General features: G+C 48.4%; 1 protein-coding gene across 3 annotated transcripts in view; it reads left to right on the top strand.

Annotated features, from left to right (window-relative positions):
• Positions 1–11,599: 11,599 nt before the first annotated feature.
• Ptprg (protein tyrosine phosphatase receptor type G) overlaps positions 11,600–17,262 on the top strand; it is a 672,889-nt gene continuing 667,226 nt past the window's right edge. For 2 of the 3 annotated variants that reach the window (XM_050161098.1, XM_050161099.1), the window contains exon 1: positions 11,600–11,734. In XM_050161098.1, the coding sequence (XP_050017055.1) occupies positions 11,650–11,734 (85 nt within the window). In that variant the 5' untranslated portion in view covers positions 11,600–11,649. The remainder of the gene's footprint in view (positions 11,735–17,262) is intronic. The other variant, XM_050161100.1, reaches the window with a different exon arrangement.

Below are 17,262 nucleotides of genomic sequence, written 5' to 3' on the forward strand. Positions count from 1 at the left end.
CATGACAGCCGGAGCTACACTGAGAAACCCTGCCTCAAAAAAACAGAAAATAATAATAATAATAATAAATGAATAAATCCATAGCCCACCTTTTAATTCTCATGCCTGTATCTTTCTCAGAGTAAAACTTTTTAGATTAAGTCCCTCTTAGCAATTTTTTTCTATTGTGAATTTTGCTTTTGATATCTTATTGGGGAACACTTTGTCAAATGAAGTACACTGCTCTCCCCAAGAGTTAAATGTGTTCTATGGTGCTTTGTTTTACATTTAGATTTGTGGTACTTTTGAGTTAATTTTTGAGTTAAAATTTGAGTAAATTTTAAGTTAGTTAGAGCAAGATCTAAGTTTGTAGGTTATAGGATTATCATTGTTATTTTGGGTAAGATCTTTGGATCCCAGATTGGCCTGGAACCCACCTTGCAGGAAGGCTAGCTTTTACTTGGGTCAATTCACCTGCTGTGTCTTCCTAAATTCCAGAATTACAAGTACTAGTTACCATGCCCTACAGCATAGAAAATTACTTCTTTTGCTTATTGATGCTCAACTGGTCTTTTACTTATTTATTTACTATTTATTTATTTATTTATTTATTTATTTATTTATTTATTTATTTATTTATTTTGTATACAATAGTCTGTCTGTGTATATGCCTGCAGCCAGAAGATGGCATCACACCTTATTACAGATGGTTGTGAGCCACTATGTGGTTGCTGGGAATTGAACTCAGGACCTTTGGAAGAACAGGCAATGCTCTTAACCACTGAGCCATCTCTCCAGCCCTGGTCTTTCACTTTTGCTGGAAAAAAAAGTACTATGTTAAATCCCTTAGTGCCTCTGTAGAACTCAACTGGCCAATGGGCAAATTTTGGAATTTTCTATTCTGTTACATTGTTTCGTATGTCTATGCCTCCACTGATACTATATTGACTTGGTTAATGTAGTTTCAAACCTACAACTGAGTAATAATGGTATCCAGTTTCCTTTAGCTTTCTCATAATCGCTTGGCTATTCTAGTTCCTTTACTTTCTCATATAAATTTGGGATCAGTTTGTCTGTTTCTACAGACATTTCTTCCAGAACATTGATGGAAACTACATAAATCCACGTGTTTGGTGGAAATGGAGACCCTTTTGTAACACATGTACGTGTGCCTTTGTGTATATGGGTGAACAAGTGTTCGTGTGTGTGTGTGTGTGTGTGTGCGCGTGCGTGTGTGTGTGTGTGTGTGTGTGTGTGTGTGTGTATAGAGGCTCCAGGTCAAGGTCAGCTGTCTTCCAAAATTTCCTTTCTACCATATTTGTTGAGGCAGGGTCTCTCATGGAACCTGGAGCTCCCTAATTGGACTAAACTGGCTCGCCAGCAAGTTCCAGAGATCCTCCTATCTCTGGTTCTCCAGTACTGGGATTACAGGTGAGTACCACCACACCTGGATGTTTACATGAGTGCTAAAATTCAAATTTGGGTCCTCACAGTTGTGTGTCGAGCAGTTTGCTCACAGAGCCGTCTCCCCACCCATGAAAACTGACATCTTTAATCTGTCTACTTCATCAGCATGGTAGTTATTAGTTATTTACTGTTTGGTCTCAGGTCAATACTTCATAGTTTCCAGCATACTGACCCTGCAGGTTGATCCTTTATATTCATCTACCTTCTGCCATGCGGATTGTTACCTCTGCGCAGTGCCCTGTATCTTACTTCTCCATGTCTGGCTGGTGAATCTCACCTCTTCTCAGAGTTCCTATCTCTTCTCAGAAGTCCTCCCTATCCTCTTCTGCCTAGCTATTGGCCATTCAGCTCTTTATTAAACCAATCCGAAGGTGCCCTGGCAGAGACACATCTTCACAGAGTACAAAGATTATTCTACAACACCCAAATATGAGGCTCATTAATCCTTTGGGTGATTCTCAGTGTGCTCACCCTGACTATCAAGATTAGCCAAGATTAACCCTCTATCTCTCTCCCCCCCCCCCCCCCCAAGAGACAGGGTTTCTCTGTATAGCCCTGGCCATGGCCTGTCTCTGCCTCCAGAGTATTGGGATTAAAGAACAATGGGATTAGGAATGTATGCTACCACATCAGGGTAGCATACCTGGGTTCTGGGGATCCCAACTCAAATTGTCCGTCTTGCTAGAAGGTCAATGTGCCAGCTGAGCCATCTTCAGTGTTTTAAAAGCTTATCTGTTAGATGCTTCAGTGTTCTTCCCTGAGGAGACAAATAGATGGTACCCTTTTTAAAATAAGCATCGCCCAGAAATTCAATCTCCACCTCCCTTGCATCTGCTTCAATCTTATTGGTCAGAAAGGAATCATGTGACTATCCTTAGTTATAAAGCAGGATGGGAAAACCGCATATGAGAAATGAGCAGGGCTGGGACTGCACCCAATGTTACCACACAGTAAAAAGGAGTTCTCTCAGCTCGAGGAGCCGCGCAAACAGTGAGCACCATCTACCACAGTGTAATGAAAACCTCTTACTAAAGCTAAAGCAAGTGATTACTGTTCTTTAACATTAGTTTTCAAATGGCATTTATTTATCTGTATGTGTGTGCATGCTCATGTGTTCATGCCACTGCACGTGTCTGGGTCATAGGACTTGTGAGAGTTGATTTTCTTGTCCGATGTGAACTTCAGTGATTAAACTCAATTGATCACACTCTGCAGGGAATGTCTTTACCAGCTAGGCCATCTTGCTGGCATAAGTAAATTTGTGGATGACTACTAGCCAGTAAGACTATGACTAAGGTTAACCGTAACCGGTCCCATGACTTTCTATTAAACCAGTCCACTTGGATACTGTGTGTACTACGGGAGCAGCAATCTTTTCAGATATGAAGTCTAATGTTTCTGGTAATTTCCCTTAAAACGACTTGATTTGCTAAAACGAACTCTTAGTTTTTCTGACATGCCCCTGTTTGATATGCTGAAAGGAATATGTTCCTGGGGCTTTTGAAAATCCTCTAATGAGCGCTGGCTGAGCAATGAGCCTCGCGTGTCACGGAAGAATGAGAATGAGGTGGGTTGGCGGTAGAGTTAAGGAAGCCGGTTATTTGACTTTCTGACTACATTTTCTCTGTCGAAGCCAGTTTCATGGGACTTCATTAAGGCAACGAAATTCTAAAATGTTTTCTTTTTTTTTTCCAAGTGACTATTTTAGCTCAACATTTTCAGGACAAGCTCCTGCAGCTTCCACCATGTTGGGGTGACCCACAGTTGCCCTTAGCGCCAGCTCCAGGAGAAGGTCGCACTCTTCAGGCCTCCGTAGGCACCTGCACCCAAACACATATACACACATAGATTTTAAAAACAAACAAACAAAAAAAACTTAAAATTGTTTTTCATGGCAGACAAGTTTAAAAATCCAAGACTCTAGAAGAGAAAATAAAACTGACTGACGGTTTTGTTATCCTGAGAGGACCACAGACACATTTTAGTGCACTTGCTTCCTGTTTTTAATTTAAGTTTATTTTTAAGACAGTAGCTCTACTTATCTTTTTATTGTCGCAATCGATATGAGAATAAGAAGAAACTGTGAGGAGTCGGGAAGGCATGCCGTTCCAGAACGGTAGTGACAAGGTGTGATGCAGCCATGTACTATAGGTTATAACTGGCTTTCCCCCCGCAGAGGGCACAAGGGCGGCAGACAACACGGTTCTAGGTGACAAGATTACTGTTAGCCTCTGCCATCTGGAATGTCTGCATCAGTGAGGAAGTTTCTAAATGAGCAATGGGACCCCTGGATCCTGATTACCGCTTAACCATCAGGTATAGGTGAGAAGCCATCAGCCTTGCCTTAAATCCCTCCCAGCACATAGGTTTACAAAAACAAACTTAAAACCACGGCTGTTGGGCAGTGTAGTTTTGTTCTTTGCGGGAGATTCTCATTTTATGATCTTTTAGCACGCCTTTTCTCCTGCTGGAGGGGTTTCCTTCGAGGGAGGAGTATTTCCCCCCCCCCCTCCGGGATTAGTTTTCTTGGGTTTTGATTTGTCAAATTCTCCACTTCTGACAAGTCCGGGTTGTCATAAACTCGTCTTGACTGCCACACAGTAGAATGCAGCCAACAGGTCAGACTACCCCTGGCTTGGGACCAGGCTCGAATTCAATGCATTTTAAAAGACTTCTTTATTTTTCCATGCCTGTGAGTCTGTGTGCTACCTGCATGCAGTGCCCTTAGAGTTCAGAAAGAGGGTATCAGAGCCTCTGGAACGGGAGCTAGAAATCACTGCTAGTCACCACCTGGGTGCTTAAAACCAAACCCAGGTTCCCTGGAAGAGCAGTCTGTTCTTTGAACTTCTGAACCATCTTTCCAGTGTCATTTTAGAATTTTTGAACATGTGTTTTTTTTTAAATAATTTTTTTAGATAAAGTTAAATATGCATTAATTGGGCCTGCCCGGTGGCCACAGAGTCCAGAAAAGGGCTTATTGGATCCCTTGGAACACAGACGGTTGTGAGCTGCTGTGGGGGTGTTGGGACAGTACCTGGGTGTGAGAGCAGTCAGTGTTTTTAACTACCAAGCTCTCTCCTTTTGTCCTGATTTTTTATTTAACAGGGTAAGGTAGCCACTTTCTGTCTCCATCACCATCATTTTAATGGCAATGCCACGAGACACTTGACACTGGGTTTTTTGAAAGTATATTTTTGTCAGTTTATAATTTGCTATGACAACATACTAAGACTACCTTCACAGACATTTTTGAGAAACTTCAATTTTATTTCCTGGGCCAAATGACAAAATGTTTGAGGCTTCTGATGAACACCATTTTCACTGAATGTGATTTGTCCCCTCACACCGGTGCTGGGAAATGTGTGTATTTTGCTTCTCTGGCACCGTGTAACCCTGATTTCAGGTTTTTTTTTTTATTTCCTAGGTAAAAATCTAACTAAGGGGCTAGAGAGATGGCTCGGAGGTTAAGATACTTGTAGCTCTTGCGCAGGACCTGGGTTTGGTTCCCAGCACCCACATCAGATGCCTCACAATCAGGGGTTTGTAACTCTACTTCTGGGAATCTAACACCTTCTTCTGGCCTCCATGGACACTCGTATACATGTGGTGCGTATACAATCAGGTAGATATACACAAATATACACGAGGAATGCATAAATAACTTAAAACATAACAACAGCCCAACTAAAAGAACCACACAGAGAAATTCATCAGCTCCAGTGATTGAGAAGCCCAGGGTTTGCTATGGCTTCCAGTATAACTTAATTCAAGGACTTGTATGAAAATATCAGAGATCTGTTGGCCCCCTACCTCTTTTTTTCTGCTTCCCTTTGTAGGTCTGCTGAGATGTTAGACAACCTTGTCCTACCTGAGGCTTGTCCGGCAGTTCAAACTTCAAAGTTCATCCTGTTTGGCAAACCTAAGGGGAAGCTGGATGTGTGTACATGTTTATGTGTGTGTTCATGTGCTTGTACATATTTATGTGTGTTCCTGGGTGTGCATGGGTATAGAAGCCAATGGGCCTTATTCTCCAAAATCATCCACCTTATTTTTTTTCTAACAGCCTCTCACTGGGGCCTGGGTTCATTCATTTGTCTAGGGACTAGCTTGCTAGCGAGCCTCTGTAGTCCATGTCTCCGATTCCCCAGCACAGGGATTACAAGTATAATTTTGACATGTCTCTTGTTTTTTTTTTTTAAATGTATCTTATGTTTTCCCTGCATGTCTGTCTGTGTACCACATGCATGCCTGGCACCCATGGAGGCCAGAAGAGCCCATTAGATCCCCTGGGACCAGAGCCAAGGATAGTTGTAAGCTGCCACATAGCTGTTGGGAATTAAACCCAGGTTCTCCGGAAGAGCAGCCAGTGTTCTTACCCACGGAGCCATCTCTCCAGGCCCCCATGTCTGGCTTTGAAAATAGATTCTGGGGATTGGTTTTAGGTCTTCATACTTGCTACAAGGGCAAACAATTTACCAACTGGGCTATCTTACCAGTCCCAAGAAGATTTTTTTTCTTTTTCTTTTTTTGATGTAGGGTGCCATGTCGTTCATGTTGGCCTCAAACTTGCTACATGGTGGAGGCTGGCCTGGAAGTTTTTATACTCTTGCTTCTGCCTCCCAAATACTAAAGTTTGAAGTATGTGCCACCAGATCTGGGTACCAGCAAGAATTCTGAACGTTGTTGGACCAACTGGCAGTCAAGCCAGAGGGAGGAAACGTTCTTGGGGGTCAAGGTTAGGCACGCGTCCATGCTGAGCTGGTAGGTCGACATGGTGGGGGAGGGGGGAGCACTGGTGGGGGAGGCACAGACTCACTGCAACCGTCTGGGGAAGTTTTGCAGGAAGGAGAACGGGGATGGCATTTCTAGAAGAAATGGAAGCTGAGCAGCTAGAAAAGAACAGATGTTCGTTCTCTATCGTATTGCTGGGTGAACAGATAACAGTAATAGCTTACATTTATTAAATACTTATTAGGTATCTGGCACTTCTCTAAGTACTTTATGTATATTAATTCCTTTTAATCCTCTCAATTTAGGAGCAGATGCAGCTATTTCCCCCAGTGACACAAGGGGGAAGCAGGGGCATCAAGTGGCCACCCTGTCTGTCCTTATGCAAATATACACAACAGGAGACCTGCTGAGCCTGCCTGACAGCTATTGCCCCTAACCACCAGTCTGCACAGAGAGATGGTCCTTGATTTAGGATGGGCCGAGTTGTGATGTATTGGCCACGATTAAAAAAAAAAAGCAACCAGCATTCAGCAGGAACCATAGGTAAAGTTTTAACTATGAACCGTGTTCTTTTCTCTGACTAGCGACATGTCGTACAATTCTCACCGGACACGCTGGGTGCCCTCAGGTCTTAGGTGGCCAGTGGGCCACAAGGAGGAATAGTGTGCTGGCTACTAACTCCAGTGTTTTCACCGTTTTGCAGACAAGCTAGGATCATCAGGGAAGAAGTTAATTGGGGAAGCACCTCCATCAGACTGGCCTGTAGGCAAGCCTCGGGGGTATTTTCTTGATTAATGATGGCTGTAATGGGGGGGGGGCAGCTGATCTTGGGCAGTGCGACCCCTGGGCAGGTGGTCCTGGGTGTACAAAGGAAGGTAGCTGAGCACGCTGTGGGGAGCAAGCAAGTAAGCAGCTCTTCTCCAAGGCTTCTGCTTCACTTCCTGCCTTCAGGGTCCTGCTTTGGCTTTCCACCTCTAGAAGGATGGACTGTGATTTGTAAACTAATTAAACCATTTGTTCTCCAAATTTCTGTTGTTCTTCTTGTTGTTGGTAGAGTTTGTTTTGTTTTGAGACAGGGTTTTTCTGTGTAACCTTGGCTGCCCTGGAACTTTCTCTCTCTTAGACCAGACTGGCCTCAACCTCAGATCTGCCTGCTTCTGCCTCCCAAGTATGCAGTTCCAGGTTGGTGCTGAGCAGTGTTTAATCACAGGAACAGAAAATATTCTAAAATAGGGTTTCACTGTGTAGCCAGGTGAGCCTTGAACTTATGATCTTTCTACTTCAGCGTCTGGAGTATTGTGATTACAGGTGTGTGGCAACAAACCAGGCTGGTATATATAAAATTTATGATGGGTTTATTGGGCTGTAAGACGTCATACGGCAAGGAGCATTGGTATTATTCTTTTAAAGCGGGTGTGTGTGTGGAGACACAGGACAGACAAAACACGCACGAAAGGAGAAGACACAGACACGCGGCTCCCACGTGGGTGCGCTTTAATGGGGGGGGGGACACGATAAAGGACAGGTGTGCAAGACACACAAGGGTAAAGGGCAAGAGAGCGAGACCTCGTGGAAGCTCGCTTTTTAACGAGAAGCGCAAGGGTATCTGGGAGAAATGTCCTGCCCCTGTGCGCGCCCGCATGCAGGTATCCGTAATCCAGGAGGAATCTGGGAGCTGTAGTTTCCAAAAGGAACAACAATTGGTATTCCTGCTAGGTCACAGAACCATGGTAGACAGAATTCTAATGTGGTTTCCAAGATGCTCAGTCTCTGATATGTCATTCCCTCTTCATGAAAGTGAGACTTCCCATGTGTCTGGATAGCTACTCCTTTAGTAGGACTGTATTGCAGTACAAAAATGGTGGAATGAACTCTCAAAGACGTCTAGTCAAAAGAGAAGGTTCTTTTACTGGCTTTGAAGAAGGAAGTTACCAAGACTCTAGAGTAGTGGTTCTCAACCTGTGGGTTGTGCCCCGTCCCCCAGCCGTGGTCACACGTTAGATATTCTGCATATCAAATATTTACAATTCGTAACAGTAACAAAATTACAGTTAAGTAACAACAAAATAATATCATGGTTGGGGGGGTCAAGACAACACGAGTATTGTATTAAAGGGTTGCAGCCTTAGAGAAGTTGAGAGCCATTGTGCTGGAGGGATTCTAAATGAAAGCATCCCTTGGCTAAGAGCCAGTAAGGACGAACATTGTTCTCCTACAGTCATTGGGAGCTGAGTTCTGTGCCCATGAGATTGGAAGAGAACCGTCCAGCCTGATCGACACCTTGGTTCAGTCCCAACGCCTGAGCTCTGCCCACCTTCCCTTCCACCCCCTTCCAGGCTGAGAGAAAATAAGTGTGTAAGTGTGGGGGGAATTTGCTGTCAGTAGTAGTGTCTTCTGTTGCAGTTTTTAAGTGGTCACCATGGTGCCAAGCCCCTCCCTCCAGCTCTGAATATTGCACCACCCCACAACACCCGAGAGAGGGGTACTGCCACACTGGCACCAGAAGGAAGCCCAGGTGGGTCACGGGATCATTTTGCGCCATGTATTTGATTGTAGAATGAAAACGAAAACACATTTGTGTAACAGGCCCGTGGATTTTTGTGATAAACTTAAAACCCTTTTCTAAGACAAGGTCTTGCTATAAAGTTAGGCTAGCTTTGTATTTGTGTTTCTCTTGCCTCTGCTTCCAGAGGGCTGGGATTACAGGCACGTGTGGATGCGCCTGGGTAAAACTTTTGGATGTTTTGGGAGCCTATAGAGCTTGATTTGTGCTTTCAATATCCATTTGTGTTAATCTGGGGTCCCAGCACAGGCAACAGCCAGGACAGACTTAAAGTCATATAACATATTAGCACAGCACCCCATATACTGTAAGGGGCATGATCTTGAAGCTGAACAAGCTGGGGTCCTGGAGCCCCTTTTTTTGCCGGTCACAATTAATGTCTTCTCAAACCCTCCCTCCTTGGACTTTCCCCAGGTGAGGCAAGAAGGCTGGCAAGTCTTGGTCTCAGTATACCCAGCCGAGTGGGTGCACAGTCCACTTGCTGAACCAGCAGGGTATAGAAAGAACCCAGCGTTGTGCAAAGGGCAGCTCCTATGACACCATTCCACAGATAAAGCTCAGTTGAGGACGCTGATCCTCCTGAGATTCCAGTCCCACCAACTGGGCGATGAGGAGAAGGAATGGGTCATTTTAACCTATCTTCCTCTCATTGGCACCTGAATACCCTCCAACATGACTTTCAAGATAACTGGTCATCACAAGCATTCCCTTGGCCCCTCGATTGCAATAATGTCAGGAAAAACCAAATTCCAAAGCAAGCAGACCGGTCTCATTGCCCAGCCCCGGGAGGGCATTCGACGGGTTTGGCTAAACATAGAGCTGGGGGCCCTGCCCAGGAACTTCCTGGCTTTTACTAGTTTGTCACCCCAAACCTAACTTCTCAAAGGCTTTTCTTTGGAAGTGTGGGTGCGAAACTGCTTTCCTAATCACACCATGCTGCAGGCTCTCAGGACATCTGTATATTATTTGAAAATCCAAAGAACATCCGGTTGGGTTGTTCGGGTGGGTGTGGGACCATGCAGCGGTGGAATGAAACAGCAAGGGGACACTTTAAAAACATGTCCACATTATTTTCAAAGAGAGGCAGAAAAATTATGGAAAAAAACCCTTAAAATTACAATGGTTCAATTACAAATTTAATTAAAAAAAGAGCGAAAAGTCAAAAGCCGGCCTTCCTCACTTTTAGCACCGACGTAGGGAGGAAAAAAAAAAATAAATTGCTGGGAAGCCCAAGCGATAAAGATCTCAGTAAGAGCCAAGGGACAAAACTCATTACAGATAAGCCTAGTCCTCGCATTTCCCCCGGATGCCTCTCCCATGTATCTTACTTAAAGCGTGGCTCCTAGGGAAGCTGCCGGAAAATCCAGTCCTGCCCTGGGGTGCTGCTTTCCTCTGCCCCGGTGAGAGGCACTTCACTCGTCCTCTGCCCAACCAGGCCACGGTGCAGCCACCTTCTCTCCGGAGCGAGAGTTGGGTAAACTCCTCTACAGACCTTCGTGGCTTGGGGAAAGCGAGTGTAGAACTGAGGCTGGATTTTGTAAGCCTGGAATTGACCCCTCCCCACCCCCACCCCATCTTCCAGCCGTAGGCTCGGCCAATAGAAGCTCGGAAAGGGGAAGAAAAAAAAAATCAAATCTCAAAGCAACCCGAGTGCAAAGGCCGCTGGGCTTTGTCTCCTAGCCTGGAATGCACCAGGAGAGGGACGTAGGGGATGCAGGCACGGTCAAGGAGGTAGGGCCGTAAGGAAGTCCCCTCTCCATGAAAAAGGTAGCTGCCGGCCCCTCCTTCGCCCCCAGATTCTAACCCCAAAGTCCCGGATCCACGAGCTACTCCAGTCAGGGAGCTCTCCGAATCCGCGGAGAAAGCTTCGTCTTTAAGAGCTCCCAAATGGAGCAGAGCCACGTTGGCCCCAGAAGATAGCCGGTCTCATCCCTGTCCTAGACCGAACCACGGCTACCAGCTCCCCTAACCTTACACCCTTTGCCCTGGAGAGGCCAATAGTGCAAGTCCTTGGAAGCGTGAGCCCAGCGCTGCCGCTTTAAGAGAGTGCAGCGCGCGTGCCCGCCGGCGGCAGCCCGGGGATGCGCGTCCTCGCGCGCCCGTGCTCGCGCGCCCCCGCCGCCGCGCGCCCCCAGCTCGCTTGCTCGCCCGCTCGCCGGCTTTAAAGTCTCTGCCAGGATTCATGCTCACATGTTACTTCCTGTATGGAGGCATGGCCAGTTTCCAGCCCCGCGCTCTCGGTTCCTCCCCAGCCTGCGCCGGAGCCACAACTTTCAGGAGCAGGGACTGAAGGCGCCCTCGCCCCGGCGCCCCTCTGAGATCCTTTGTGTTTCTCTGCGCTCCTCCGGCCGTTTCTGTTCTGGGGGGCTCTGCGCTCCGCCCCGCCGCTTCCCTCCCTTTCCCCGCTCACAGACATGCCTCCTTCCTTGCCGGGGCCCTGGAAGGAGCTGCCCGCCTGAAGCCCGGAGCCGCCGTGCAGCGCACAGCCCCGCCGTCGCCCGCCGGTTCTCGGGCTGCGCTGCGCTGCCGACTCAACTTGGGGCTCTTCCGCTGCTCGCCGCCGCCACCCGCGGTCCCTGCCTGCCCCGGGCCCCGGGCGCTGCCGCCGTGCGCCTTCTCTTCGCCCTGCCCGACCGGCTGAATCGTGTCTGAGCAGAAAGCCTCCCTTCTCTTCCGAGAGGATCGTCCCTAGAGTGGCTTTGCATCGCCGGTCACTTTTTGAGGTTTTCCCGGGGACGCTTGGCAGCATCCAGGATTCCTGCGGGACCGGTCGCTGAGCGTGGGGAGCCTGTGTGGTGGCGGGCGAGCCGAGAAAGCCTTCTGGTTTAGCGGAGCCTCGCTCGGAAGCAAGAACTTATTCAACAAGTTTACCCCCCTGCTTTTCTCTTTTTCGATGTGCGTTTTCGGACATGCGGAGGTTACTGGAACCGTGTTGGTGGATTTTGTTCCTGAAAATCACCAGTTCTGTGCTCCATTATGTGGTGTGCTTCCCGGGTGAGTGAGGGCCGCCGACGGGACACGGCTCCGGCCCGCGCGCGCGGGGTATGCGGAGTTGTCGCCGGGGCGCGGAGCTTGGGCGCCAGTCTAGGGACCGCGGAGAGGGTGAAGGGGGGCCGGGCTGCCGGGGAGGAAAGAGGGATCTGCTTCATTGGCTCCGGCAGTATTCTAGGAGGCTGGTAGTCGGGGAGGGCAGAAGCAGTGGCGGGCTGGGAAGGATTGGGGACTGAGATCTGCCCTGTCTGTAGCTTGGGAAGCTTGGAGCAGCTTGAGTCGAGGGGTGGAGAGGTGGGGTGATTGCTTTGCTGATCCGGAGCCGACCCGGAGGGCTAGAGTTGCAGGGTGTCTGGGGAGACTGGCTGTGGGAAGGATGCTCTGTTGGTTTAAGTAATCTGGGGTGCTCCCATTGCTCCGGCGGGGATGAACGGAGCTCATAACGGAGGCTTGTTTTGCATCCCTCTGACCCTTTGTAGGGGGGTGGTGTTTGGCGGAGGCTGGCTGCAGAGGATTCAGGATGTGAGGAGCAGTCCGCGTTCTGGTCGCCGGGGCCGGGGCCACCTCCTTTCAGCCTTGCTCCGGGCTGAGGTGCGGGCTACGCCTCAGTGCCGGCGCGAGACAGCTCCCTGGACGCGGGGGCCTGGGGGCTGCTGGAAGACAGGGAGCAGGGTTTTTTTTTGGCTAGATCGGTGCCTCTTGGGGCTCGCGGCCCTTGTCAGTACCACTCTCAAGGGCTGGGTTGCAGGGTCCAAGTGCAAGGGGCGGGTCGGCGGCTGGGTTGCTTTTGGCGTCCGGGCGATTTTTTTGCTGTCTGGCGCGCCCTGCCTACCTTCATCTTTGCCCTTTTGCAGGCTGAGTGTGCCTGCCAGATTCAGACCTAGACCCGCTCCTTTTCTAGGTAGGTTAAGACTGGAATAATATTGGCCACTGACGACAATCCTAAATCACTGCACGTAGCGGTGTGCCGCCTGCGACCCTCCACTCCCAGCCTTCAAACCCCCCTCCCCCGCTTCGGTGAGGGCAGAGGCCAGCCTCTTCTCTTGCAGAGTCTGAGGGCTGCAGCTCCAAGCCTCCCTCAAGCTGCCCAGATCCCTCTCTGTGGGTGAAGGCCACATCCTCTGTCCTGGCTGGGGGAAAAGGGTGGGAGAGGGCGCGATTTGCTTTTCTTTCCTCGATCACCTAAGGACAGAACACCCAGTTTTTCTGCTTTCTCATCCGCCCGTTCTGGGATATTTGGAGGCGGCGGTTATTCTAATCAAGAAAAAGATACGTGCCCCAGTGTTTCCGCTTTCCCTGGTTAATAACAGCTTGTGCTTCGGTTGCCAGAGCGTGGGGTTTTGGTGCAGCGGGTACCCCTAAGCCCGTCTTGCACCTAGGAGTCAGGCGTTAGGACCCTCGCTGCCCCCCCAGGGACCCGCTCTAAGAGGACTGGCAGCGAGTGGTCCCTTCTTGGTAGGTTCGAGGGTTGCGAGGAGCAGAGGGCAAAACACTGCGGGTTCTTATGCCCCCTTTTCCTCAGCATATCCTCCGGTCTCCGGAGCTGTCAACCCAGCTCTTGGCACAGTCCAGAAACCCCGCTCGAGGATCGGTCAGGGTGTGAGTGCCTACTCACCGGAGGCCCAGGGTTTGCATCCTGGGGTCCTGCCTCTATAGAAGTAGACACCGAGGAGCATCTCCTCTGAGAATTAGCACTTTTCTCCCTTAGAGACCATTGAACAGCATTTGTTTTTATCACTGTCTCTGACAAGATTCCTTTTTTTTTTTTTTTCCCAGAGACTTGCCAGCTGAGTGCGCTCGAGTGCACTCGGGGTCGAGCCTAGTGAGGGACACTTTTTAATAGGGGCGGTGGGAGGCAGCCTCGCAAAACAGAAATTTCCAATTCCGTTTCTGGCTGACCCCTCCGGGATGTAGCCAGTGTTTCTACAATGTCTTTCTTCCTTCTGGTGCCTGAGGAGGCTTGCAACCCAGTATGGGACCGCTAGGGATGCCGCCTTGATGAGGCTTGAACCATCTCAGGTCTCATTTTTTGTTCCTGCCCAGCCGTCCAGGCAACTAGCCCTTACCCTCACCCCAGGAGCCGAGGGCGGTTTGTAAGAGAGAGGCACAGGGGAGGCAGCTTTTGGAGTCAAAGTAAAAAAATATCACAGCCCTGGGAGATGCTGGTTTTAGGTTTGCTGAGGCCGCTGGACCTCAGGGGGCGCCCCAGAGCCACCTGTCAAGCTCCAGCTTCCTCTAGACTGGGTCAACCACCTGCACACACCAAAGGGTCGGGGCGCACGCGTCCAGGTGCCCCGGCTGGGGGTTTGCGACATCTGGTGCTAGGCGGTACCCACAGCTCAATGCTGCCGCCCGTGGTAGGCTGGAAAACCCTTGGGGGACCTGTCGCTTTGGGACCCGGCACTTCTTGCTGCCATAGCTTCGGAAACGTTTAACGTTTGTCTTGGGATACATTTTATTTAGCTTTTGGTTTTCATCAGGGTCCTCCTTGTGAGTTCTTAACTGAAATTTCGTGTTGGTTATTTTTGTTCTTTTTTTATAATCCTACCGACTTTTCAGCTGCACGTGAGCCCCCAGCTCTTGTTCAGAACTCAGAGTCGCTGTGGTTTAGGGAGGCCTTTGGAAGTAGCTAGGGCTTGGGTGTTTTCCAGCGGTCGGAAGCAGGGTTATGGCTCTTAACGGCGTGGCGAGTGTGGGATCGCTGCCACAGCTGGTGCTACAAACGATGCCTTCAGAGTGCTGAGGGAAGGATTATCAAACACGACAGTGGGCACTTTACTTTTTTTTCTAATTCTAAAATATTAGTGTGGAAAATCATGAGACGACATAGTCGATTCTTAGATATCTCCTCTGAAGCCTCAACAGTTGTCAGTGATTTCATCTAGATCCCCAATCTCCTCAATACACTAGTGTGTGTGTGTGTGTGTGTGTGTGTGTGTGTGTGTGTGTGCCTGTGTGTGCCTGGATTGGGAAGGCAAAGCTTACTATCTAGCTCAAGCTGGCCTCTAACCTGAGCTGGGCTGAGGTAGGCCTTGAATCCCTAATCCTCCTACCTTCGGGGGTGCTGGGGTTACAGGCCCATTGTCAAATGTAAGATTTTAAGTATAATTTTGAGTGGTTGACATAACTATTTAGTCTTTATCTCCAGACACTGGGAACTGAATTACCTCTGACAGGATGTAAAGTAGATTACTTGAAAGGGTTAACTTTTGCCCCCTCCCCCAAATTAATTTGCACTCTTTAGCTGTTCATACAGATTCATAAAAATCAATTTCTTTTGGCTGCTAGAGTTATTCTTTCGACTCTGATGGCCTGTGTTGTGATGACATTGTACCTAGCAGGTTGCTGTTGGAATACTTCAGAAGGAGGAGCCTGATTACTTTTGTCCTGGATGGGTCAGAATCGAGTGATTGACATCCGATGTCCCGTGAATCCTAGCTGGTCCAGCGACAGGCTTCTCTAGCTACTACATATGTGACTTGGGCATTTCAGTGGCCATGCCTGGGACCCCCACAGGCAGAGACTAGGGTAGATTTTGGAAGTCTTCACTCGTCGTCTTAGAAGTGAGGTCTGCCAAGCTTCCTCATATTTGTGTGAGAAAGAAGACTTTGTTATCTCTTCTGTGCGCCCAGTCCCGCTGACACGATTAGAATCAAATCTTCCATCTCTCCTTTCAGACATTGCTTTTGGTGAGGATTGCCGAGGTTAGAACTCAAACACAAACAGGCACAAATACGCGAAGGCGTACTTGGGTCTTTCCAAAATAGAGGACGTTCCCATCTTGGCTGACCTGAAGACGGGGGCATTCTGTAGAAGGACTTTGAATAGAACTGTTTACACTGAAGCAGAGACTATGTTGCTTAAATGAATGTCCAGGAAGTATTGATGATTTGATGCTGTGAGAAAAAGCAAATACAAAATAGAAAACAACCACCAAACAAACAACAGCCCCCCCCCCCCATTTAACATTTCTGTTGTTTACTCCTAAGTTGGCATTAAAATCTCCTGGAGGAGTTAAAGGAGTGTCTGTGCCACACGGTGCCCTGTACTGCCTCTTGTCCCTGCTCTCCCTTTCTTGCCTCCTTCTTTAGCCACAGAAGCAATCTGGCACCCACCTGCACCTTCCTGAGGCTGGAAAGACCATGGAACCAAGTAGGCGAGCTGGCCTGTACCATGCCTTCGATGGTAAAATATGTCTTTGGTGGCATTTATTCTGTTTCTTTTCAATGTTCTAGTGGTAGCCCCGAGGGGTCATGCGATTCAAGGTGCCAATGACAGGCATGCCTACGATCAACACTTTCGTCTCAGGCTGTGTCTCTTGTGTTCATGTCTTGGAGCGCTGTGGGAAGACCTAAGGATCCCAAAGTTCCATCTACAGTGGTGACGTCCTCCAGTCAGCCTGTGATCTGCCTTGGTGCCAGGTTGACCACTCTCGGGTCCTGATTAGTCAGCATCGGCCTTGGGATCCTGTCTCTACCCGTGCAAGGAATAAGAGTCATTGTGTTTCTAATAATGCAATGAAGCTAAGGAAGAAGTTCCCTGTGTTCAATTTCCCACTGCGCGTGATGTAGGTCAAGGTAGTAGCTCTCTGTATAGCAGAGCAAGGGACCTGGATGTGAAGCTGTTCTCAGCAGAGCGCTCTCAGCAGGCCTGAAGTTGGACGTTGGTCTCTGGCTTAGCTCAGCACTAAGTGGACACATTTTACATCACGGTCAGCTACTCTAGATCTACAGGAAGTCTTGACAGGGTAGAGAGCACAGGCCTCTGGTTTCCCCCGAAGAAATGAGAGCAACCGTCTTGCCTGCTGAGAACATCATGGGAAGCCATGTCAGTCAGTCCCCTGTGCCCTCGGAATCAGGTGTTGCTGTGTGGAAGAGCTATCTCTCTCTCTCTTTCTTTCTTACATTTATGCAGTATTATAATTTTAAAAAGATGACTAAATAAAAAGGTATTTTGCCGTGGCTTTGGGTTCGGTTCCTAGCACTGATAAAAGACATTTTAAAAAGGTGACTGCATTTCAAATCCTGTATTTGTTACAGCCCTTCCCCCCTGTTTTTTGAATTCTCTGGTTCCAAATCCTCAGGACTAGCCAAGTATTAATCTCTTTAAAAGATAAGTATCTTATAGCAAGATTAGATGAATTACACTTGGAGAAAAGACCTTGGTGGGCTGGAGTACAGCTCAGTTGGTGGAGGGTTTGCCCAGCGTGAAAGAAACTCTGGAATGGACCCCAGCATGTATAATCTGGGTGCTGGCACTTGGGGGGGGTGTCGGAAATTCAAGGTCATTTGTAGTTACACAGAAATGTTGAAGCTACTGTATATGTGTGTGTGTGTGTGTTGATGGGAGCATGTAACAGATTCATGGCTTATTCATACTACGGAAAAATCTCACTATCTAACTCTGGCTAGTCTGGAGCTTGCATGTAGACCAGGCTGGCCATACACCCATAAAGGTCCACCTGCCTCTTCGTGTGCACTGCAGTGCCCACCAGTGAAAAGAGTTCTTAGCCTTCTCCACACTGGCTGTGC

Source organism: Alexandromys fortis, unplaced genomic scaffold (genome assembly GCF_014885135.2).
Source record: "Alexandromys fortis isolate MF-2015 unplaced genomic scaffold, M_Fortis_MF-2015_v1.1 scaffold_123, whole genome shotgun sequence".
In the NCBI taxonomy this organism is placed as follows: Eukaryota; Metazoa; Chordata; class Mammalia; order Rodentia; family Cricetidae; genus Alexandromys; species Alexandromys fortis.